The following is a 23,580-nucleotide window of genomic DNA, read 5'->3' as shown; positions in this document are numbered from 1 at the left end:
GGCACTTCCTGCTTTAACCTCCAGCAGTAGTCATTTCAAGTCTTCACTATGCGCAGTACATAATATAAGAAAAGAATAAACAATTTGGAACTCCGGTAATGCAACTAGCTGAAGAGAAACAGCCTTTCCCAGCTGCCGGTTTCTCTGTGTTTATTGTATGCAGTGAATTTGTAGCTTTGCAATGTTGATTGGACTCAGGAACGAGAACTGTTTGACAGATGCAGCTGAGTTTTGTAGATTTGGGAGTGTGAGCTCTTGTTGGCCTCCCAAGTGGAGAAAGGACATGGGACTCCAAAGACAGCATGTGCCCAGAAAGACAATCGGTGGGTTTGTGAGAAAGTGAGAGAATGAAACCTGGAGTGGAGTCTTGGTGGTTTAACGCTGCCAACCTTCAGGGGGTGGCTGGAGAGTCTGGAATTCTGACATCTGCAGGCTATATTCCAGTTTCAGCCTCCCATGGCTACTTTTCACTTTAAAAGAAGAAGAAATTCTGGAACTGGCCACTGCATGTAATTTGACTATCAGCTGCCTATGATAGCACAAAGGATTCCTGGCTCCCCGGGTCTTTAAAATTTCCTTCTGATTGCTCTGGGATCCTTTGACCTGCCTCCTTGATTTGTGAGGTCATGCTCTGGGGCTTTTGGGGAGAGGGCATTATTGTCCAGCGTAATGCTTGCTCACTTTTGAAGTACAACCCCCCCCCCTCCACCCATTGTCTTCCGATGCCTGCTCTGTAATTCACTGGGGCTGCTTACTGTGTCTCTGTAGCCAACATCTGCAATTGGATTGCTTGCTTGCTATATTCCAGGGAGGCCCCAGTGTGGTGCCCATGGGTGTCATGGTGCCCCCTGACACTTTTTCTGCATCTGACAAGTGTTTTTAGGAAATGGGTGGGGCGAGGGAGGCTTCTGCAGGCCTGGCCCAAGGACACATGGCGCCCCAGACAGCCTTGCTGTCCACCGGCCCCCCCCTTTGCGGTGCCTCCGCTCCCTCCCTCGCTCCCACTTTTACTGTCTGGGGAACTGGCGGTGAAGTGCCTGCTCCCGGGCTCTTTCAAGGCTGCCCCCCAGCCGATCAACTGATCAGTGGGAAAAGCCACACAGAGGCCAGCGGATCCTATGCCTACCTTCTGGCGCTCTCAGCACTTTCAGCACTGAACATAAGAACATAAGAGAAGCCATGTTGGATCAGGCCAATGGCCCATCCAGTCCAACACTCTGTGTCACACAGTGGCCAAAAATTTTATATATACACACACACTGTGGCTAATAGCCACTGATGGACCTCTGCTCCATATTTTTATCTAAACCCCTCTTGAAGGTGGCTATGCTTGTGGCCGCCACCACCTCCTGTGGCAGTGAATTCCACATGTTAATCACCCTTTGGGTGAAGAAGTACTTCCTTTTATCCGTTTTAACCTGTCTGCTCAGCCATTTCATTGAATGCCCACGAGTTCTTGTATTGTGAGAAAGGGAGAAAAGTACTTTTCTCCATCCCATGCATTATCTTGTAAACCTCTATCATGTCACCCCGCAGTCGACGTTTCTCCAAGCTAAAGAGTCCCAAGCGTTTCAACCTTTCTTCATAGGGAAGGTGTTCCAGCCCTTTAATCATTCTAGTTGCCCTTTTCTGGACTTTCTCCAATGCTATAATATCCTTTTTGAGGTGCGTCGACCAGAACCGCACACAGTACTCCAAATGAGACCGCACCATCGATTTATACACTGGGGTGGCAGTGGCAGCGTGAAGGACTGCGAACTGCTGAAAAAGCAGTGGTGGTGGCTGCTTCCTCCCCGCTTCCTTCCCGGATTGCGTCAGAAGGAAGTGGGGAGGAGGCAGTGGCAGCCGCTTTTTCAGCGGTTCGCTGTCCTTCCTGCTGCCAGCCCAGTGCTGAGAGTGCTGGAAGGCCGGCATAGGAGCTACCGGCCTCGGTGCGGCTTTTTCCGCCAATCAGCTGATCTTGGGGGAGTGGCCTTGAAAGAGCCCCCGGAGCCAGCGCTTCACCGCCAGTTCCCCAGTCAGTTAAAATTAGGTGGGAGGGGGAGGCAACTAGGGATTTGCTTAGCGGGCAAGGACCAATTTTGGCGCCCCTGCCGTGCTGGCGGCCTAGGCAAATGCCTACTTTGCCTAGTGGGTGGACCGGTCCTGGGCTTCTGGCTGACTATTGGAGTTGTGACTGGCTGTGCAGATTTAAAAAAAAAATAACCACAGCACAAGGAGCTACACTGTGTGACTGAAGCTAAGCTGTTTTGTGGCTGGCTTTGCGCCCTGTGGCCACCATTTGGTGGCAGCAGTTTTGTAGCTGCACCTGCCATGTTGTGTTAGAAGAAGAAGAAGATATTGGATTTATATCCCGCCCTCCACTCCAAAGAGCCTCAGAGCAGCTCACAATCTCCTTTACCTTCCTCCCCCACAACAGACACCCTGTGAGGTGGGTGGGGCTGGAGAGGACTCTCACAGCAGCTGCCCTTTCAAGGACAACCTCTGCCAGAGCTATGGCTGACCCAAGGCCATGCTAGCAGGTGCAAGTGGAGGAGTGGGGAATCAAACCTGGTTCTCCCAGATAAGAGTCCGCACACTTAACCACTACACTGAACTGTTAGAATTCCAAGTGTGCCTGCAGGTTCAAAAAGTGTATCTACCCCTGCTACAGCACAGCATCCAACAGACGGGTGGACGCCGCCCAGCTACAGCTAACGAGAAGTAGAAATCTCCTTTCCTTTAATGGGAAGTAGGCATACGGTAGGAAATAAGTTTAGGATTGAGGTTCGGTGGCTGCACACACACACAAAATAAGTGCATGGGAATTGGCCCATTGGGCCAGCTCAGTGCTTCATTTACATCTGTGTTTTGCCAACAGCTGCCTCTGATCAATTCACAGATCTGGGTGGAACTAAAAAGCATAAATGTGTATTCTGTTTCTATTTTCCTCCTCTTTCCTCTGAAATTAGCTAAAGGGAGGTATGCAGGTGAATGCAGTATCAAGCACCTGAGAGATGCAAATATCCTCACTTGGACAAGATGGAAAACTGTAAGGACGATAACCCTAGAGTTGGAAGGGGCCATGCAGGCCATCTAGTTCCATCTAGTCTGCTCCATGCAGGATACTACTCAATGCAGGATCAACCTTGAGTAACCCTGACAAGTGTTCATCTTCAAGAACCTACCCTTTTGGGGTAAGATTATCAAGAGGGCAGTAGCGCTACAGTTGTTGAGCTTTCTGGAGGATGCTTCCATCCTAGATCCCCATCAGTCCTGCTTCCACCCAGGCCATGGGGCGGAGACAGTACTGGTCACCCTTGTGGATGATCTCCAGCGGCATCTGGATTGGGGTGGTTTGGCAGTACTGATGTTGTTAGATCTGCCAGCTGCATTCCATACAGTCAACCATTAGCTACTGACCCACTGTACTTCAGCCTGACAAATCTCTGGAGTTTAGAGATTGTTTATTTTGAAGTTCTGCCTGCTAACTGATTTGCCTTTTAATTAGCCTAATAAATATTATTTAATTTACCCCCTCCCTTGCCTTTTGTTAACCAATAAATATTCTTTTGGTTTTTGACTTTAATACATTTGGTGCCTAATTTTTAGAAATCTGACAGGATTTCAGTGTGTGTGCTTGAGGTACTGAGGGAAGGTGACAGGGGAAAATTTATAGTGGTCACCCTCCCAAGCTGACCCTGAGCGGTTCATCACACCTGCATCAAAATGCACCTGCGAAGCAACTGATGGGAAATCAGTCGCTTGCACTGGGAGAGAAACAGAAGCTTGGGGGCGGAGCAATGCTAGTGAGAAATCGGTATCAGCATTTGAGGTATGCCTCCAAACTGAGAAGAAGAGTTGTTTATATTTTGCCCTTCAGTCAGAGTCACAGAACGGCTTACAGTCTCCTTTCCCTTCCCCTCCCCTGTGAGGTAGGTGGAGCTGAGAGAGCTCTGAGAGAACTGCTCTTGAGCAGAACAGCTCTGGGAGAGTTTTGACTGACCCAAGGTCACTCCAGCAGGTGCATGTGGAGGAGGGAGGAATCAAACCCGGTTCTCCCAGATTAGAGTCTGCACACTTAACCACTACATCAAACTGACTCTGTGGTCCAGGGGGCTACATTAAGGAGCTGGCACCAAGCTTGCACTAATAAAGGTTCCACTGCTGGAAGAGTCAAGACCAGAACAAGAAGTTAAATGGGCAGCTGCTGCTTCCTCTGTTTGGGTTCCTAGGAGGCTTCAGTTCTTTCATTCATTTCCTATTTGATGTGCTTTCATTCATTTCCTATTTGATGTGCTTTGGGAGTAGCTACTGGGGGACCTATGGGCGTATGTCTTTTCAACATGGAGAGAAAATGGCTGTTCAGTGTTCTGAATCTGAGCCTTTAGCATTGCCTGGGGCTCATATTGCACTCAGCATGTTTAGAATATTAGATGCTCTGCATAAGTTAAACAGGGAACTTAAAAGTGGTGCTTGTCCCTTCGTGAAAGAATGCATCTTTCTTAAACTTCAGGGCTCGCTCTGCTACTGGGCAATTACAAAGATGGCCTTTGTAATCTGAGCTCTGTGTAAATAGTCTCATTAATGGGGCAGTACTAAAGCACTAAAGCAAAAACTCTCCCAAGCAGTAAATGGGAGAAATTAAATAGGAAGACAGGAGGGCCTGGCGTGACTTTGTCCATGGGATGGCAAAGAGTCGGACTCGACTGTGCGACCAAACAACAAAAAGTGTTTTTGATGGATAGATCGTTTGTTTAGATCAGGGATGTTGAACTCATTTGTTATGAGGGCCAGATCTGACATAAATGAGACCTTGTTGGGCCAGGCGATGTTGCGTTGGGCTGAACCATGTCAAACCAGGCCATGTGTGTACCTATTTTAGGTAGCAGAGATATAAATTTTATAAAGAACACAGACAAACACAAATATATTTTTTAAAAACTTAAAACATGCTTAAAACATTAACACTCATTGGTCTTAAAAGATACTTTCTTTGTATTTCTCCCATGGGATCCAGGGAACTGGGCAAAGGAAGCTCTGGCTCTTTCCTTCCCCAGGGGACTGGGTGCGGGGAGGCGCCTCAGCCAATAGAAGGAAGAGGTTTGGCTCAGTAGGTCTGTGCAGTTGAAAGAGCCTGGCAAAGCAAGCTATTCCTCACCCCTTTCTCCCCAAGGGAGGAGCCTCAGCCAATGGAGAAAATAGAGGTCTTGCTCTGTAGCTCCTGTGCAATTGAGCAAGCCTTGCAAAGCAAGCTGTTATGCAGAAGGAAGCAAGAGAGAGGGAGAAGGAAGCAGATAACAGCTAGTTGCTTGGGGGCCTGATAGGAGACCTGTGGGGGCCTGATTTGGCCCCCCAACTGCATGTTTGACACCCCTAGTTTAGAACGTTCGCAAGTGTTCAGATAGAATCTTCATGAGTCACAGTTTTACAGGGATTAGTTTGTTGCAGGGGAAAAAAGCAAGTGCCTTATGGTGCCTTAAAAATAGCAACATTTTATATTACCATTAGACTCCATGGACTAGAGTCCATTTCTTCAGATGATATAAGAGGACACTTCCTATTTTATTGTTTTATGTCACAGGGAATTTTTTTTGGCAGAGGGGAGTCAGTGGGCCCTGAAATGTAGAAAGGACCCCTGAAATGTCGAAAACCAAGAGTGAATTATTGTTCCAATCTTGATCCATCTACGTGTGCTCTCATGCTCTTTCTGGGCACAATTCAAGGTGGCAGTGTTGACCATTACAGCCATATATGGTTTGGGTCCAACATACCTGAAGGACTGTGGAGTCCCTTATGAACCTGTCTGACTGCTATGGTTGTCTTCATAGGCCCTGCTTTGGGTGCCCCCCACCAGAGATTAGATGGCTTCAGTCAGGGCTTTTTTTTGTAGCAGGATCTCCTTTGCATATTAGGCCACCCCCACACCCCTGATGTAGCCAGTTCTCCTGGAGCTCACTGTAGGGCCTGCACTGACCCCTGTAAGGTCTTGGAGGATTGGCTACCTCAGGGGTGTGTGGCCTTTTATGCAAAGGAGTTCCCGCTACAAAAAAAGTCCTGACTTCAGCAGATTCCCAGCCGCCTTCACCTTGAAGTACAGTTTCTTAAGAGCTGCAGAGGAATTCAGTCTGTTCTCAGAGCTGTTCTCTCAAGAGCAGCTCTTGAAGAGCTCTTTCAGCCTCTGGAAAGAAGGAGATTGTAAGCCACTCTGAGACACTGAGTGAAGGGTGGGGCAGAAATCCAGTTCTCCTCTTCTTTTCTATAGGTGGTTTGCCATTGCCTCCATCTGTGTAGCAATCCTGGACTTCCTTGGTGGTCTCTTATCCAAGTAGTAACCAGGGATGACCATTCTTTGCTTCAGAGATATGACAAAATCAGGTTAGACTGTTCTCTGGCGATGTTTCAGTGTACCTTGTTTCAGTGTTTGCATAGCGCTTTAGGAGTGTTCCAAATACATTTCTTAGTTTATTGTAGTTACCCTTAAAACCAGGGCTTTTTTTTGTAGCAGGAACTCCTTTGCATATTAGGCTAAACCCCCCTGATGCAGCCAATCCTCCAAGAGCTTACAGGGTTCTTTGTACAGGGCCTACTGTAAGCTCCAGGAGGATTGGCTACATCAGGGTGTGTGTGGCCTAATATGCAAAGGAGTTCCTGCTTTATTATCACTTCACTTGTGGGGAGGAGATTTAGGTGAGATTTGCCAGGATGCCTCACCAATATCTCCTTGAATTAAAGAATGGATTAATCAGGGACAGAGAAAGCATGCTTGTCGCTTTCCTTTGGCTTCATGCAAACGTCGAATGTGCTACTGGACAAAAATTACAGCTGTCCGATAAGACAAAAAAAATTCAACCTGCCCTACCAGGTTCCTTTGACAAGTCTGAAGCACTTGCTCCTTGTTGAAAAAGAACTGTTTGAATTCCAAATATAGAAAATTCTTTGTGGTGAAAACAGGCTCTGAAGAAAGTTTGGTGTAGTGGTTAAGTGCATGGACTCTTATCTGGGAGAACCGGGTTTGATTCCCCACTCTTCCACCTGCAGCTGCTGGAATGGCCTTGGGTCAGCCATAGCTATCACAGGAATTGTCCTTGAAAGGGCAGCTGCTGTGTGAGCCCTCTCAGCCTCACAGGGTGTCTGTTGTAAGGGGGGAAGGTAAGGAGATTGTGACCACTCTGAGATTCAGAGTATAGGGCAGGATATAAATCCAATATCCTCTTCCTCCTCTTTCTCTTCTTCTCTTTTTCATCTCTCTTCTTCTCTCTTCATCTTTCTTCTTTTTCTTTTTTCTTCCTTTCCTCCCTTTTCTTCTGAAATACCTAAAATATCTGGGATCAGCGTTATCCATTGAGTCCTTCTGTTGCTTATGTACCTATGCTCTGTGTCCTGGTGGAGACAAGGCACCCACTTCACTGATTTGTGTATCAGTTCAGGATTGCAAGATGTGTAGGCTGATATACTGTGAAGATTCTCAGCGGACTTTGTTTGGAACTGTTTTCTACACCTGTGCAGGTGGATGTTCAACAGGTGTATTATTTTGTAATATTGGGTTGAATTTGTATAAACACACTAATAGACATCTTGTCGTCTGTTGTAAGTGTACTTTGTTGAATGACTGCTTTTGCATGTTATTTATTTATGGTTTCAGTCCAATAAGAAAAGGCAAGTTTCTTACCTTTATGGCTGCAGAGGTAGACTTGATGAAATGTAAGGAATGCCTTATGCATCTGTGAAGCTTAGGATTGCCAGTCCTTGCTGATGCCATGCCAGAAGAGTTCAGGAGAGGAGGCAGAAGCAAGCAATGTGGCATTGCATGAACGCATCACTAATGTCATTGCAATGGGGTGACACTCTAGGATTCACCCCAAACTCTAGGTTAGGCCATAGAGATTTTTGATGCCTAGAACGTAATGCTGAAGCGATACCATCACTTCCAGTTTCACACTGAAGAAGATATTGGATTTATACCCCACCCTTCACTCTGAGGGGCTGTTCAGATGCACAGTATAATCAGTTGTCGCTGCTGTTTCATACCGGATTAAAAGTGACTGATCAGACAGCAACATCTGCCTCCTGGTATTAACTCGTAGTAGCCCCCCCCCCCCCCGCCCAAATCCTTCTTGCAAGTGGAGTATTTTGTTACCTGCTTCTTTGAGGTGTTTTCTGAGTTCTCCAGTTTCACCTCATAGTTTCCCCATCTGGATAGTTTTCGACCAGCTTCCGGATGTCTGAAGGCTGTCCTGGAGCAAAAGGAGCCTCAGATATCCGGTTTACGGTCGCCATTATTTTTTTTTTTACTACTTAGCGATATGCGCATAACTGCATAACCACATAATGTTTTAACTTATGTGCATGTGCATAATGCGTGCATGCGCATAATGTGCATAAAAGTGGTGAAAAAAAGAACTGCATGGTGCTGCCGTGTGGACGGCAGAAGATGGTTTCACCGTGGAGTGATTCGAACTGCAGTATGGCAGTCTGATCGATAATATCCAGAACAAAGATATTTGGAACAGAACCAAGTCAGTTTAACACGGACTCAACACGCTGTGTGAACGGGGCCTGAATCTCAGAGTCTCAGAGCAGCTTACAATCTCCTTTACCTTCTTCCCCCATAACAAACACCCTGTGAGATAGGTGCGACTGAGAGAGCTCTCCCAGAAGCTGCCCTTTCAAGGACAGCCCTGAGAGAGCTATGGCTGACTCAAGGCCATTCCAGCAGCTGCAAGTGGAGGAGTGGGGAATCAAACCTGGTTATCCCAGATAAGAGTCTGTACACTTAACCACTACACCAAACTGGCTCTCTGAAATCATGTGCCAGCGTGATCCTGAATCCCATTATTTTCCCCTTCACTACCACCTTCTTGAGCAGAGCCAGGAAACAGGGAGCCAGGCTGAGAGGTAGCCCCCCTAATAAATCTAGAGGAGTCATGTATTTTTTGGGGGGGGGGGTGGACTAAGGAGAATACCAGTCAGAGTGTGGGGCTTTAATACCTTGCATGGCCTCACCCACACATAGCACAATAAACGATAAGCAGTGAGTGATTTCATTATATTCTTGCTTTAGAAGCTGCATAGAAGATACCTTGTAAATGATATGGCACAAAGATAAGAATGAAAACCCTTCTAAAACTGCAATGTGGATCACCATTCCTTCCCAAAACGTCCAGGTTTAGTCTGCACTGAAAGGAATTCCTGTAGCGCCAGCAGTTAAAGGAATTCCTATAGCACCAGCTGTTGTGAGTTTAAAATCTGACAGTATTGATTTAGATGGATGGTTGATACGGCTTGGCATGCTGCGCTTGAAGTACACACTGTTTTGTGTTAAATGGGCCCCTTGTGTCTGTAACTGACATTACTTATCAGGGAAAGCAAGCCTGAAAGATAAACCCTTTTTTTGGTACCTTCACCCCATTACTGCAGCTTGGCCTCTGGGGAGCAACAGTCTTGCATCTGCTAAAGTATTGAGCCTATCCATGAGCCCACAATTATATACTTACAGAGCCACATGAACAGAAGAAACCCTTTTACCCATAGCATGTCCTGGGAGCCAGTTAAGTGCATGGACTCTTATCTGGGAGGACAAGGTTTGATTCCCCACTCTTCCACATGCACCTGCTGATGTGACCTTGAGTCAGCCACAAATTCTCACAGAGCTGTTCTGCTTAAGAGTAGTTTTGGGAGAGCTCTCTCAGCTCCACCTCCTCACAGGGTGTCTCTTGTGGGAAGGGGAAGGGAAAGGAGATTTGTAAGCTGCCAGTTTGTTGTAGTGGTTAAGTGCGTGGACTCTTATCTGGCAGAACTGGGTTTGATTCCACACTCCTCCACTTGCAGCTGCTGGAATGGCCTTGGGTTAGCCATAGCTCTCACAAGAGTTGTCCTTGAAAGGGCAGCTGCTGTGAGAGCCCTCTCAGCCCCACCCACCTCACAGGGTGTCTGTTGTTGGGGGAGAAGATATAGGAGATTGTAAACTGCTCTGCTGTGCTCTGAGACTCCTTCAGGTCATCAAAGGCAGGGTATTAATCCAATCTCCTCCTCCTTCCTGCATTGCATACAGCACACTTGAGGTGGCCTTTGCAAGCCTCAGCTACCTGGAGATGTTGCTTCTCTTTCTTTCTGCTGCTTGTACCAGTAACAATTCTGTGCTGCTTCCTAAATCTCTCATCTTTCAAAGCCCTCCGTGGAACCCATTCTTTCTGAGAAGCCTGAGCACAACCTCACCCCAGCTGTGCTGGCTCTGATTCTGCAAGATCTCAGTCAGCACTGTCTTCCTACTTGAAACAATGGCGATATCAAGGGGTGTGGCCTAATATGCAAATGAGTTCCTGCTGGGCTTTAAAAATTTTTTTTTAAAAAAGCCCTGGAAAGCATCATCCTTTTTTAAGGGTCCAAATGTACTCAACTCTTCTGGTCATGAAACTTCAGTAAGGCTTCCCATTTTCTTAAGGTCTACCATTAGTTTGAAGCATCTCATATGCGGGGCTTTTTTTTTTTAGCAGGAATGCACAGGCACGCAGTTCTGGCTGGTTTGGCATAAGGGGTGTGGCCTAATATGTAAATGAGTCCCCCGCTGGACTTTTTCTACAAAAGCAGAGGTGTGAAACATGTGGCTCAGGGGCCAAATCAGGTCCACAAGCAAGTCTGCTTCCTTCTCCAACTCTCTAGCTTTCTTTTGTGCCACGGCTTACTTGGCCAGACTTGCTCAATCACTCAGCAGCTACAGAGCAAAGCCTCTATTTTCTCCATTGGCTGAGGCTCCTCCCTTGAGGAGGAAGGGGAACGCTATCAAATGCTGCAGGATAAGGATTGGCAGTGGCATTCCAACAAGAGACTTTAAATGAGATTATCAATTGGGAAGCCGAGATATGAAAAATGGCACATCAGTACCACTGAACCCATAAAAGTAAAAGATGCTCCCCTGAAGAAGGGTCTTCCTGAAACAAAATTGGACCGGTTCTTTTATGATTCGTTGGACTTTAATAATATATGATTTTTCTGGACAGTAGGCATGTTGTGTAATAAATGTTTTTTGTCTGTATCACTGATGAGAATTTTTGGAAGCAAAAATTTGTGGATTATATTGTACATTTTTTTCTTTGCGCCGTGTGAGCATTGTTATTTCACAGTTCCCTTTGCCTCCGCGGTCCGTCTCTCCACTGACATCTCTCAAGCGCACAGCAGAGCTCCTGAGCAAAGCCTCGCTTCCTTCTATTGGCTGAGGCTCCTCCCCCTCCTTGTCCCCTGGGCAGGCAGAGAGGGAAAGAGCCAGAGCTTTCTTTGCCCAGTTCCCTTGATCCCACAGGAGAGATACAAAGAAAGCATCTTTTTTTTAAAAAAAAGAAAATAAAAGAAAGCACCTTTGTGTCCTTTATAAAGTTCGTATCTCCGCTTCATGGCATTACATTTTATGACACACATGACTCAGCCCAGCAAGGTCTCATTTATGTCAGATCTGTCCTGCGTAACAAATGAGTTCGACACCCTGGTATAGAGGGCTTGGACCAATCGGTGGGTGGGTGGATAGGACTGAGCAGGTCTCACATTTCAAATATGTGGTTGTTACATTTAGCCATAATCTTACTTGAAAAGCTCAGGTTACTTGGAAAACTGCACAACTCCGTTGCAGAAATTGCTTGGGCTAAACGAAGATAGTATGCATCTGCACTTATTAAGTCTTCCAATGCTAAAATTGGTTTTGGTGGGGATGGGCTTTTGGATAAATGGAGACTCTGAATCTACAGATCATCCGCTCCTTCAGTTTTTTCTCTGGATGGCAGGAGCACTTAGTTGCATTGCCTTGGAATAGAGTTTGGATACCACTCCTTGAGTCCAGGGCTTGGATTGGTGCCTTTTAATTTAATTAAGATTGGAGCTTCTTTCCTCTGTGCCCAATGCCAAGGATGGCCCAATCTATCTATTGAAGGAAGATGCCTTTGGAAGTGATTAACATAAGAGAAGCCATGTTGGATCAGGCCAGTAGCCCATCCAGTCCAACACTCTCTGTCACACAGTGGCCAAAAAACCCAAGAGCCATCAATAGGTCCACCAGTGGGACCAGAAGCCTCCCACTGTGGCTCCCCAGCACCAAGAATATAGAGCATCACTGTCCGGGCCACTGTATATGTTGTAGCCAGGGGTCGTTTTGTAGGAAAATAGGTGGTGGAGCTCATTAGCATAACTCATTAGCATGTGATGCCCCCCCCAGTCAAATGGCCAGCAAGCCACCAGCCACCCAAAATCACATAAGAAGTAGAGAAAGGGTGCCGTGGGCTTCTCCAGGGGTTAATGAGGGCTGCTGGGGGTGTGGCAAAGCCCCTGGTGGCTGGCTGGCTGCCCACTCTCCTAATCCAGGGATTGTTATGCAGCTGCACCTGCTGTTCAATGGAGAAAGTAGATGGGAAGGAGGAGGGGGGGCGTCATAAAGGTTCAGGAGCTGTGCTCCTGTGAGCTCCTGCTGAATTCAAGGCCTGGTTGTAGCTAATAACCACTGATGGACCTCTGCTCTATATGTTTATCCTGTCCTTGAAGTTGTCTATGCTCTTAGCTGCCACCACTTTTTGTGGCAGTGAGAGAGTTGGCCTTTCCCTTGTTATGGTTAGGAATATAGGCTATTAGGAAACATCAAGGATAGTCAGGAAGAGGGTAATTGACCTTGTTCGTGCTAACGCACAAACCTGGACAAGGTGTGTATGCTCTATTTCTGCAATGGGGATTTCTCCGTTTTTAACTCACCCTTCATATTGATTTTTTTCTTAACCCCCCCTCCCCCCTCAGTCTTAGGCATGCTTTCAGGCTTGCTGGACTGAATGTTCTGCCGACTGCAGAACTAAAAGGGTGCTTTGCCAAAAAATCCCATTTTCAGATAGTTTCTGTGGTTGTGTGGCAGGGGCAGCAGAGACTATAGACCAGGGGTGGCCAAACTGTGGCTCGGGAGCCACATGTGGCTCTTTCACTTGTATTGTGTGGTTCTCGAAGCCTCTACCACTCTGTCAGCCGGCTTGGCATTTTTCAGTGGCATGGAGGACGGTAAGCAGTGGGGTGCTGCAGGGCTCAGTACTGGGTCCCATGCTCTTTAACTTGTTCATAAATGATTTGGAGTTGGGAGTGAGCAGTGAAGTGGCCAAGTTTGCAGATGACACTAAATTGTTCAGGGTGGTGAGAACCAGAGAGGATTGTGAGGCACGCCAAAGGGATCTGCTGAGGCTGGGTGAGTGGGCGTCAACGTGGCAGATGAGGTTCAGTCTGGCCAAGTGCAAAGTAATGCACATTGGGGCCAAAAATCCCAGTTACAAATACAAGTTGATGGGGTGTGAACTGGGAGAGACTGACCAAGAGAGAGATCTTGGGGTTGTGGTAGATAACTCACTGATGTCAAGACAGTGTGCAGTTGCAATAAAAAAGGCCAACGCCATGCTAGGAATTATTAGGAAGGGAATTGAAAATAAGTCAGCCATTATCATAATGCCCCTGTATAAATCAATGGTGCGGTCTCATTTGGAATACTGTGTACAATTCTGGTCACCACACCTCAAAAAGGATATTATAGCATTGGAAAAAGTGCAGAAAAGGGCAACTAGAATGATTAAAGGGTTGGAACACTTTCTGTATGAAGAAAGGTTAAAACGCTTGGGGCTCTTTAGCTTGGAGAAACATCTACTGCGGAGTGACATGATAGAGTTTTACAAGATTATGCATGGGATGGAGAAAGTAGAGAAATAAGTACTTTTCTCCCTTTCTCACAATACAAGAACTCGTGGGCATTCAATGAAATTGCTGAGTAGTCAGGTTAAAATGGATGAAAGAAAGTACTTCTTCACCCGAAGGGTGATTAACATGTGGAATTCACTGCCACAGGAGGTGGTGGCGGCTACAAGCATAGACAGCTTTAAGAGGGGATTGGATTATGGAGAAGAGGTCCATCAGTGGTTATTAGCCACAGTATATATATGCGTGTGTGTGTATGTGGCTGTTGCAGTTAGCATTATTAACAACAATTGCATTTCACTGAATAGATGCGAATAAAAGGGAGTGACTCTTGTGAAAGAATATCGGCAGGGGCTTGCAAAATGAGAATGTATTTGTCTGTCTGTCATTGCAGGAGGACTGTTCCGTATGGGCTGACTAACTACAGGGGTAATTTCCGAGGCAAAAGATCCGCGAGGCACCCTCATACGAGCACACGTTCATCAAGATGGCCTCCATCGCGCTGCTCATGTGCAGACAGATGCGACAAACAGTGCATGCATTTTTGCAGAAGGGCCCAGGGCAGCCAATGGTAAGAATTTGCATTCTCCCACCTCTTCTGCACAAATCTGTATAACAGACCGTTATATGATGCAAATTATAAGCATTTCTTCCTGTTTTATCAGCCCTTCCCAATGCATAATCTAATTTATAAAACTCACTAACAAGATGCACAGCTCTCCTTAAGCATGTGCCTGTCAATAGCTTTGTGGGAGCTGTTTTCCCTTGATGCAACACATTGTGGCTGCAGAGAGCATGCAAATACTGGAATTAAGTGGACATTCCTGTTTGATCCCTGTTGTGTTTGGGGAGAGGCCGAGTGCCAATGGGGTGGGAAAGACTTTTGATTAGCCATGCCTGTGTGGTTCTAGTATTCACAAGACTAGTAAGTAGTGGAAAACTTGCTAGTACTGGAGGAGGCCCCTTTCCAGCAACATTATGATATAGCCAGTGACATCACTTTGGGCATGACCTGGAACTGACATCATCACATAGAGGGGATGCTCTAGCATTTGCCTAAATCTCTATATTTAACCATAGAGTATTGAGTGAATCCTAGAGTGTCGTCCCTAGTCAGTGGCATCACTTCCGGGTAGTTCCGGAAGACTGCCCTTAAGCTTATAATAGTGCAGAACACAGCAGCTGGACGTGGATGAGTTTAGTCTATGGGAAAAGCATGGACAGCATGAATGTTAATATTTCTTTGTATTGCAGCATCGGGGAAGTAATAACGAGGGCTTCATAGACACTTATCAAGTTATTGTTGTAGAATTGTTGAGGGGGAAACAATGTACGTGCTTTGTCCTTTGAAAAATGGTAGATGGGAGCAGAATATTTTGGTTGGGAAAATGAAATGGGGATGCACACATTTTGTTTTAATATTAAGGGGGGGTCCCTCCATTTGTTCTCTTTTTCAGTAATAAGGAGCTACTGAACAGCACGGCAAAAACAGAACCCCATCGAGAAAAAGACCACATTCCTACTCAGTAGCCCTGGAGAATTCAGCTGCTTCTAAGTGGAGAGGTACAGTCTATGTTATAATTGTGAGTGGTGGGGAGAAGCATTTGGAGGACTTGCCGAGTAGTTTTTTCAGGATTAAAAGATGTACCAAGAGTCAAGAAGTGGACATGGAAAACCTGGATAGGTGGTCTTTTAAAGGCTGTATTTTTTTAACTTAATTTTTTTTATTTTCAATAAACATTGTAATCAACTTATAAATAATACATAATACAAAAAGAGTATATAAAAATACACAGTCTGATATAATATAACAAAACAAAAAGGTCCACATTTGCATAGTTATATTAATACAAGACAAAGTCTAGGGTTTTTTTTGGCATTTTACATTTCTTTGAAGAGTTCTTATTGACATATTCGAAAAAAGTAAACGATTTTTCTATGATCGCCTGGTTTAAGGTTTTCACTAAGTAAAAGTCGAGAAGCTATTACAGTGTCCCATACCTTCTGAAACCAGAGTTATGGATGGAATTTTAGCTAATTCCCAGTGTTTTGCCAGTATAATTTTTCCTGCTAATAGTAAAAGAGAGATGAATTCTGCTTTGAGAGGAGAGAAATTCTTTGTGGCCAATAATTTAATTCTCATCCCCCTCTAAAACCAGAATTGGTGGAAAAAGCCATCAACTCACAATGGATTCATGGCAGCCCTATAGAGTTTTCAAGGCAAGAGACATTCAGAGGTGGTTTGCCATTGCTTGCCTTCATGCCACAATCCTGGTGTTCCTTTGAGGCCTCTGATCCAAATACTAGCCATGGCCAGCTCTGCTTAGCTTCTGAGATCTGTTCAAGCTAGGCTGGGGCCTTCAAGTCAGGGCTAAACCAGAATTTGTTTACCTCAGATAGTTGAAGCTGCCATATGCAGCGTGGGACCCTCGGTCTGAAGGTCAGTATTGTCTTCTCTGGCAGTGGTTCTCTAGAGTTCCAAGTAGACATCAGTCATATCTTCAAAGACCTGTCCCATCTTTTTTTAAATTGGAGAGCAAACCTGTCGCCTTCTGCATGTCAAGCAGAGGATCTACCATGCAACCATGGCTCTCCTCAAAAGCCTGGCATGTGTTATGTGAACTTTTCCTTATCTCAGAAAGGAGCAACCAAATTCAGCATAGTGGACCTTGACAAGCAAGCGGGGCCCTTTTCTCTGGCATGAGGAATCTTCCCCTAACAGGAAAACTTGCGAGGCCTATCTTGAGTAAAGCTCTCTGGGTAAAAGGAAAGCACCATTGCTTTTGGAACAGATCTGTAGGCTCCAAGAATTGTTAGATTTGCTTCTTCTGTAATTAAATCCACTCACAAGTGATGCACATTTTTTTCTTAATGATTTTTTTTAACCTGCCTTTCTTTACAGGGTGGCGCTTCATGCTGTTTGTGGAAACTCCACAGGCTTACGCCTCAGAAACCGCCATCTTTCCAAAGCACCAAGTAGACTCCCTCACTATGTGAGCAGCTGGATAAACCCTTCATTATGTACGTCCGATAACTGACACTTCATTGTGTGATCTGTCAAGAAGCGATGACCTAGAACTCCTCCCAGGTGGACACTTGTGATCAGATTCTCAAATGGATTACCTAGAAGTGGGTGTTACCTTTTCCGTGAATTGATGCCAACTGGGAGGTGGAGAATTCTTCTTTTTGGATGATGTTGTACCGTACTGTTCTGGTGAGAATCTTCTGCAATCATATACAAAACACAGTGGCTATTTCTATCCATTTGGAAAAATAACTCCTTTTTTGGCATTTTAAAGTCCAAACAACCAATCCAACCTACAAGACTTTCTTTACGACACGAGAGGGGGGTGGGGCGGGAATATTGTTTCACTTGCTTGTTTTCTACATTTATTGTGAATCTCTAACTTTCTGCCGGCAGTTATCATGGAGAGATTGGTGCTTTAAAAAAAAAAGTGGTTGTATTTTGATGTCACTTTTACATACAGATACAAAAAAGTTCTGTTCTGTTTTTCTAATCTTATGCAAGCTTTTCTTTTGTATTGTATATTCAGTGACCAAAGAATTTACATGACAAAATATCTATGCCGATCTAAATATGAATGGCTAATATTAATATCACTATACAAATATAGCGAATTAAAAGCATGCTGCGAGCATTTCATAGGCTGTTGGAATTCGGCACCAATTATCCGCACAGTGGAGTTTTAAAATAAATCTATAGGCTCTGCAGAAGCTTATTGGATTAGGAGTTGAGGAACTATCATTTTGGTCCGTGGAATATCAGTTTACCGGCCCAGTTTCTTTATTTTCAAAGCCCGAGGTACTAATAACATATTTGTTTAGAGCTCTGAGTCTAGTAAGGCCTTAGAGACCAGAAAGATTTTGTGAGTGTAAGCTCTCAAGAGAATAGGAAGAGACAAGACAATAGGAAGAGACAGCAAAGGTAATACTGCTAGAAAAAGTTGAAGGCAGCTGGAAAAGAGGAAAACCCAACATGAGATGGATGGATTCAGTTAAGGAAACCGCAGCGCACAGTTTGCAAGACCTAAGCAAGGCTGTAAGTTCTGGATGAACAAAAGGAAATACTTCTTCATACATGGAGGGATTAAAATGTGGACTTTGCTGCCGGAGGATGTAGTGATGGTGACAGGAATAGACAGCTTTAAAAGAGGATTCAGTAGATTCATGCAAGATAGGTCTATCAGTTGCTACTTCCCATGGTGACAGAGGGGAACCCCCAAATTTAGATGCACTAAACCTCTGAATCGCAATGTCAGGAGGCAACATTAGAGGAAGGCCTCAGCCTCTATGCCCTGTTACTGGCCCACCAAAGGAACTGGTTGGCCACTGTGTGAGACAGGATGCTGGACTAGATGGACCACTGGTCTGATACAGCAGGGCCCTTTTTTTACTTTCTAAGGCTGTTAATGAGAGGATGTTTTGGAAGACATTAATTCTTAGGGTCACCAAAGACCAGAAGCAACTTGACAGCACATGACACACACACAAGCTTTCAGAAGTCAGTGTGTTTTGGCTATTGAAAGCTTATGCTTTGAAAATCTTCTTGGTCTCTGAAGTCCTACTGGACTCGAATCTAGGTCTTCTACTGCAGACTGGCTGCTGTCTTTATTTGCTAAGAATATTCAAAGCTGTTATTAGCCCATTGTTCAAACTGCTAGATGGGCTGGATTGGGGTGGGGGGGGGACCCAGAGGGAAATATCAGTTGCTGTTTTTTTAAAAAAACTTCACTGTTGAAGAATAGGCAGAGTCAGGACTTTTTTGTAGAAAAAACCCAGCAGGAACTCATTTGCATATTAGGCCACACCCCCTGATGCCAAGCCAGCCAGAACTGTGTTCTGGTGTGCTCCTCAAAAAAAGCCCTGGGCAGTGCAGAGGGATGCGATCTGTTTTGGTGCAAACCGTGAAGTGGTCTAGGTGGATCCTTTTTGAATGAATCGGAGGCACGTTTGACTTAAGATTCCAGGAGAAAAGTCCGTCTAGTGTTTGCTGAACGAAGAGAAAGAAATTCACAGATAAAGGGTAGTTTTGTGAAGGAAAGCATTGGAAACCTCTCGAAGGACACTTCATTTCAAAAATACAACAACGCCTGTGAGATATTTTTCTATAAAAGTAATTATATTTTACTAGAACAGATTTGGAGGGCGCAGTAAAGACTTTATACGGAATACGCATGATTGCAACCCTTCCCCTCAAATATAGTTCTCAAAGAGGTCATGGACATTGTTTGGGACAAGAAAGGAAGAGATCTTTGTCAAAAATATATATATTATATATAATATGAATATATTACATAAATAAATTATTCTACTTATAAAAGTCTCTCTGTTATCACATTTATGTGAGGTTCTTGTTTAGCAGACAAACTGATCATTTTATAGACATGTTGCGAAAATTGTTTATTGCATGTATTTTAATTAAGGGAGTGAGAAATAGACTCCTGATAGCCTTTGAAGCATTCACATACTTTAAAAAACAAACAAACTGTGATACCTGTATGCAGTTCAGACATATCTGGATCTTGGCTTCTACTATTTACTTTAACTGATTATACATTGTGATGCAGAGAATGGATTGTTTTATTGTAAAGCTTATTAATTGCTCTGTGGTGGCGGCACAGGTGCTTACCAATACATGCTTACTGCAGTGACCTGTCTTCGAGTTCAAACTGTACTGTGTCAGTGGGGTTTGCCCCAGAACTTGCCTCAGGACAGGAGAAAAGTATACAAGGCAATAACAGGACTATCACATTGCCTTCATCTCTCTAGGGGGAAAAAAAACAAAGTTGAAGTGCCTGTCTTCAGTCAGAAGGTCAAACTTTGGAACAGAAAACACACACATACCTTAGCCCTGATTCAGCCAAAATGAATGGCTCCTCTTTGCGGTGGTGGGAAGGGAATCTGGGAACATCCACAGCATTTTGATAAGTGGTTTCTTTGTTCTATACTTTGTGCTCACAGACCAACGGGTCTTTTTGATAAGGGATGCTGATCCTTGGCTACCATTTATTTAGTTATTTACTTCTTTTGTACCCCATCATCCTCCCCAGTTGGGACTCAAAGCAGCTTGCATTATTCTCCTCTACTCCAGTTTGGGAGTAGTGGTTGAGAGCCAGTTTGGTGTAGTGGTTAGGAGCGTGGACTCTAATTTGGGAGAATGGGGTTTCATTCCCCATTCCCCCACGTGCAGCTGCTGGAATGACCTTTGGTCAGTCATATGTCTCTTAGAGCTCTGTTCTCTCAAGAGCAGTTCTCTCAGAGCTCTTTCAGCCCCACCTACCTCACAGGGTGCCTGTTGTGGAGAGAAGAAGGGAAAGGAGATTGTAAGTTCTGAGACTGCAAGTGAAGGATAGGGTATAAATCCAGTCTCTTCTCCATTTTATCCACAAAACAATTCTTTGAAGTAGGTTAGGCTGAGAGACCATGACTGGCCTAGGGTCACCCAGCAAGCTTCCATTGCCACATGGGGGATTCGAACTTGGCTCTCCCATATTCCAGTCTGACACTCTGACCAGTTCACTATGCCGCTTCTCAGCCTTGTGCAGTGTTCTTGCCATGTTGTAGCACTGCATGAACAGATTTTGTTTTTGCCTTATGTCTCAGTGAGTTGCAGACATCTGAAATCCTTTGAAGGAAATTGGACTGCTAAAGCCATATTGTTTACATCCAGTAATAATTATTATTATGGTACAAGAAGTAAGGCCCGTTGAGAAGAAAAAATACAACCGGCTCTAGAAGGAGGCTCTGGGCAAGTGCCCACCACCCTTGCTGTCTTTCCACCCACCCAAGTGAAGGCATTAACTTCCTTCCACCTCAAGGGGAGCTGATCTCTGCTATCTAGAGAGCAGTTGTAAATCTGAGTGATCGCCAGTAGTTCCTTAAGAGGAAATTGCAGTCTGAGGTCTCACCCCTCCACAGGAGCCATCCCTTAAATACCCATGAATTTCCTAACCTGGAATTGGCGACCCTATCTCCTTCCCTTTATCTGCCCCTCTGACTTCGGCTTTCCATCTCCTTTCCCCTCCCTGCAGCCTCTACATGTCATCCTCCACCGGGGGGGGGGGGGGGACCAAAGCTGTCGTCCTCCACCGGGGAGGGGGGGACACCAAAGCAGCTTGCATCATTCTCTCACAACCCTGTGAGGTGGGTTAGGCTGGAAGTCTGTGGCTGGTCCAAAATAATTTAGTCAGGTTCCACAGCAAGGACCTGAGTCCAGCAGACCACACTCTGAAGCCCTAACTCCTATGCCCTCCTCAAACTCCACCACAGAATTTCCAGGAATTTCTCACCAATGTGGAACTGGCAGCCCTAGTCAGGAGTGGCCCCAATGAGTTCTGCCTCAGAGGCCTGTAGTGAGACCTTTCAGAACAACAGTCTGTCTCTGACAGACAGTTTAATAGGGAGGAGTCATCAGCCATTACATCAGCTTACAGCATTCTTCTCTCCTCTCCCTTTGATCTGAACAACAACCCCATGTGGCAGGTTAGGCTGGTTTGAAATTACCCAGTCAGCTTCTGCAGCCCTCACATGGAGATTGGCAACAGTGGTTCCCCAGGAGGAAAGGCCTCCCTCAGAGGTCTGTAGTGATCTCTTAGGAATTTCCGACCAACCTGGAAATATATAACTAAAGGCCTCTGGGTGAGTGCCCCCCAGCTTTGCTGTCATCCCAACCACCCAAGTGACTCCCCCCCCCCACTTTTTACAACAAGCCCTGAGGAGAAGCAGTACTGATCAGTAAGCTCCCTGTCAACAGAGAACTGTCTCCCTCGAAGGTCAGTGGCCTTCTGCTGGGGACTGGGGTTCTTGCCTGATGGGGCTGGCGGTGGGTGGGGGAGAGCAGAATCAGCCAATGGCACAGGAGAGACAGTGTGAGCCAATCCTGTGCAGGCTACATACAACGAAAGAATATCCTCAGAATTCTCACCATGGTTGGGCTTTTATTTATAACTGATGGCAGTGGGTGTAGTATAGCCAGGAGATTCAAGATTGTCTGGCAACCTGAAACTCTAGCTCTTTTTATGGGCTGAGAGAGCTGTGACTGGCCCAAGGCCACCCAGTTGGGTGTTTGGTGTAGTGGCTAAGTGTGCAGACTCTTATCTGGGAGAACTGAGTTTGATTCCCCACTCCTTCACATGCACCTGCTGATGTGACCTTGGGTCAGCTACAAGTTCTCTCAAGGCTGTTCTGCTCAAGAGCAGTTCTGGGAGAACTGTCTGAGCCCCACCTACCTCTGTTGCGGGGAGTGGAAGGGAAAGGAGATTCCTTTGGGTAGTGAAGAGCAGGATATAAATCCAATCTCCTCCTCCTCCTCTAGTGTAGGAGTAGGGAATTGAATCCAGTTCTCCAGATTAGAGTCCACTGCTCTTAACCACTACACCAAACTGGATCGTCCAAAGACTTTGTTAAATGCAATATTAAACTAAATGGAATATTAAACTAAATGCAGAATAAACCTCACATATGATTCTCACGCTGCAGTTACGTATTGTCCAGTTCACTGACAGAACAGCCGTATTTGGGCTGAAGACGTTTCTTCCCTGGCATGCATTAAGAAAATGGGGGGAAATGGAAATTCAGGGTGAAATTGGAGGAAAACCTGCCCCCACCCCATGTCCACTTGGAGGCTGCAATTGTTTCTTCTACTTCCCAGAAAGCCAGAGGTGCAATTCAATGGCATTTCCACCAGGCACCATTTTATACATTTAGAGCCACTTAGCTTCCTATACAGGATGAAGAGAAAGGATTTAAAATCTTCCACTCTTCCCAGTTTTTAAACATGTACCTCAATGAAGGATTCTAGAGAATGCAAACGATTGCGCATTGTGTTGTGTTATTTTGAGGGGAGCTATATCTGTTGACCCAGAGGGTGCACTCACACACACTAAATAATGTGCTTTGCAACTGGATTTTTTTGGGAAAAGTCCAGAAAAGGGCAACTAGAATGATTAAAGGGTTGGAACACTTTCCCTATGAAGAAAGGTTAAAACGCTTGGGGCTCTTTAGCTTGGAGAAACATCAACTCAGGGTGACGTGATGGAGGTTTACAAGATTATGCATGGGATAGAGAGGGTAGAGAAAGAAGTACTTTTCTCCCTTTCTCACAATACAAGAACTCGTGGGCACTCAATGAAATTGCTGAGCAGTCAGGTTAGAACAGATAAAAGGAAGTACTTCTTCTCCCAAAGGGTGATTAACACGTGGAATTCACTGCCACAGGACGTGGTGGTTGCTACAAGTATAGCCAGCTCCAAGAGGGGATTGGATAACCATATGGAGCAGAGGTCCATCAGTGGCTATTATCCTCAGCCTATTGTTGGAACTCTCTGTCTGGGGCAAGTGATGCTCTGTATTCTTGGTGCTTGAGAGGGGCAACAGTGTGAAGACTTCTAGTGTCCTGGCCCCACTGATGGACCTCCTGATGGCACCTGGGTTTTTTGGCCATTGTGTGACACAGAGTGTTGGACTGGATGGACCATTGGCCTGATCCAACATGGCCTCTCTTACGTTCTGTGTAAGAATAGCAAAATCCACTTGCAAACAGTTGCCATTTGAAAGCACCCAGAGTATTGCAGCAGCAAAAAAATTAAACTCCATGCTGGGTATTATTAATAAAGGGATTGCAAATAAAACAGCCAATACAGATATATATATTTTTTAAAAAGTCTCTCTCTCTCTGTTCCTTTTGTGACCTTGATGCAAACTGGGGCTGCAGAAACCTGGAATTTGCATTTTACAGATGGACCAAGATTGTGCTCCATTGTCTGGACGTGATTTATAAATGAGCCCAAAAGTGTTTGTGGACAAATATGCAGCCCATGTGAACTGCAGACTTGGACAGTGGAATCTGCTGCAGCAGCTGTCAGGAATTGGGCCATAGGA

General features: G+C 45.4%; 1 protein-coding gene across 1 annotated transcript in view; it reads left to right on the top strand.

The window, feature by feature from the left end:
* The window catches only part of EDN3 (endothelin 3), a 58,325-nt gene extending 43,059 nt beyond the window's left edge, over positions 1-15,266 (top strand). Inside the window, exons 3-4 of the mRNA XM_060230730.1 lie at positions 14,075-14,251; positions 15,138-15,266. Coding sequence (XP_060086713.1) covers positions 14,075-14,251; positions 15,138-15,210 — 250 coding nt within the window. The 3' untranslated portion in view covers positions 15,211-15,266. The remainder of the gene's footprint in view (positions 1-14,074; positions 14,252-15,137) is intronic.
* The last annotated feature ends 8,314 nt before the right edge of the window (positions 15,267-23,580 follow it).

This window comes from Heteronotia binoei, chromosome 2 (assembly GCF_032191835.1).
Source record: "Heteronotia binoei isolate CCM8104 ecotype False Entrance Well chromosome 2, APGP_CSIRO_Hbin_v1, whole genome shotgun sequence".
NCBI lineage: Eukaryota > Metazoa > Chordata > Lepidosauria > Squamata > Gekkonidae > Heteronotia > Heteronotia binoei.
The sequence above is the reverse complement of the archived record's forward strand: the minus strand, read 5'-3'. Positions and strand labels throughout refer to the sequence as shown.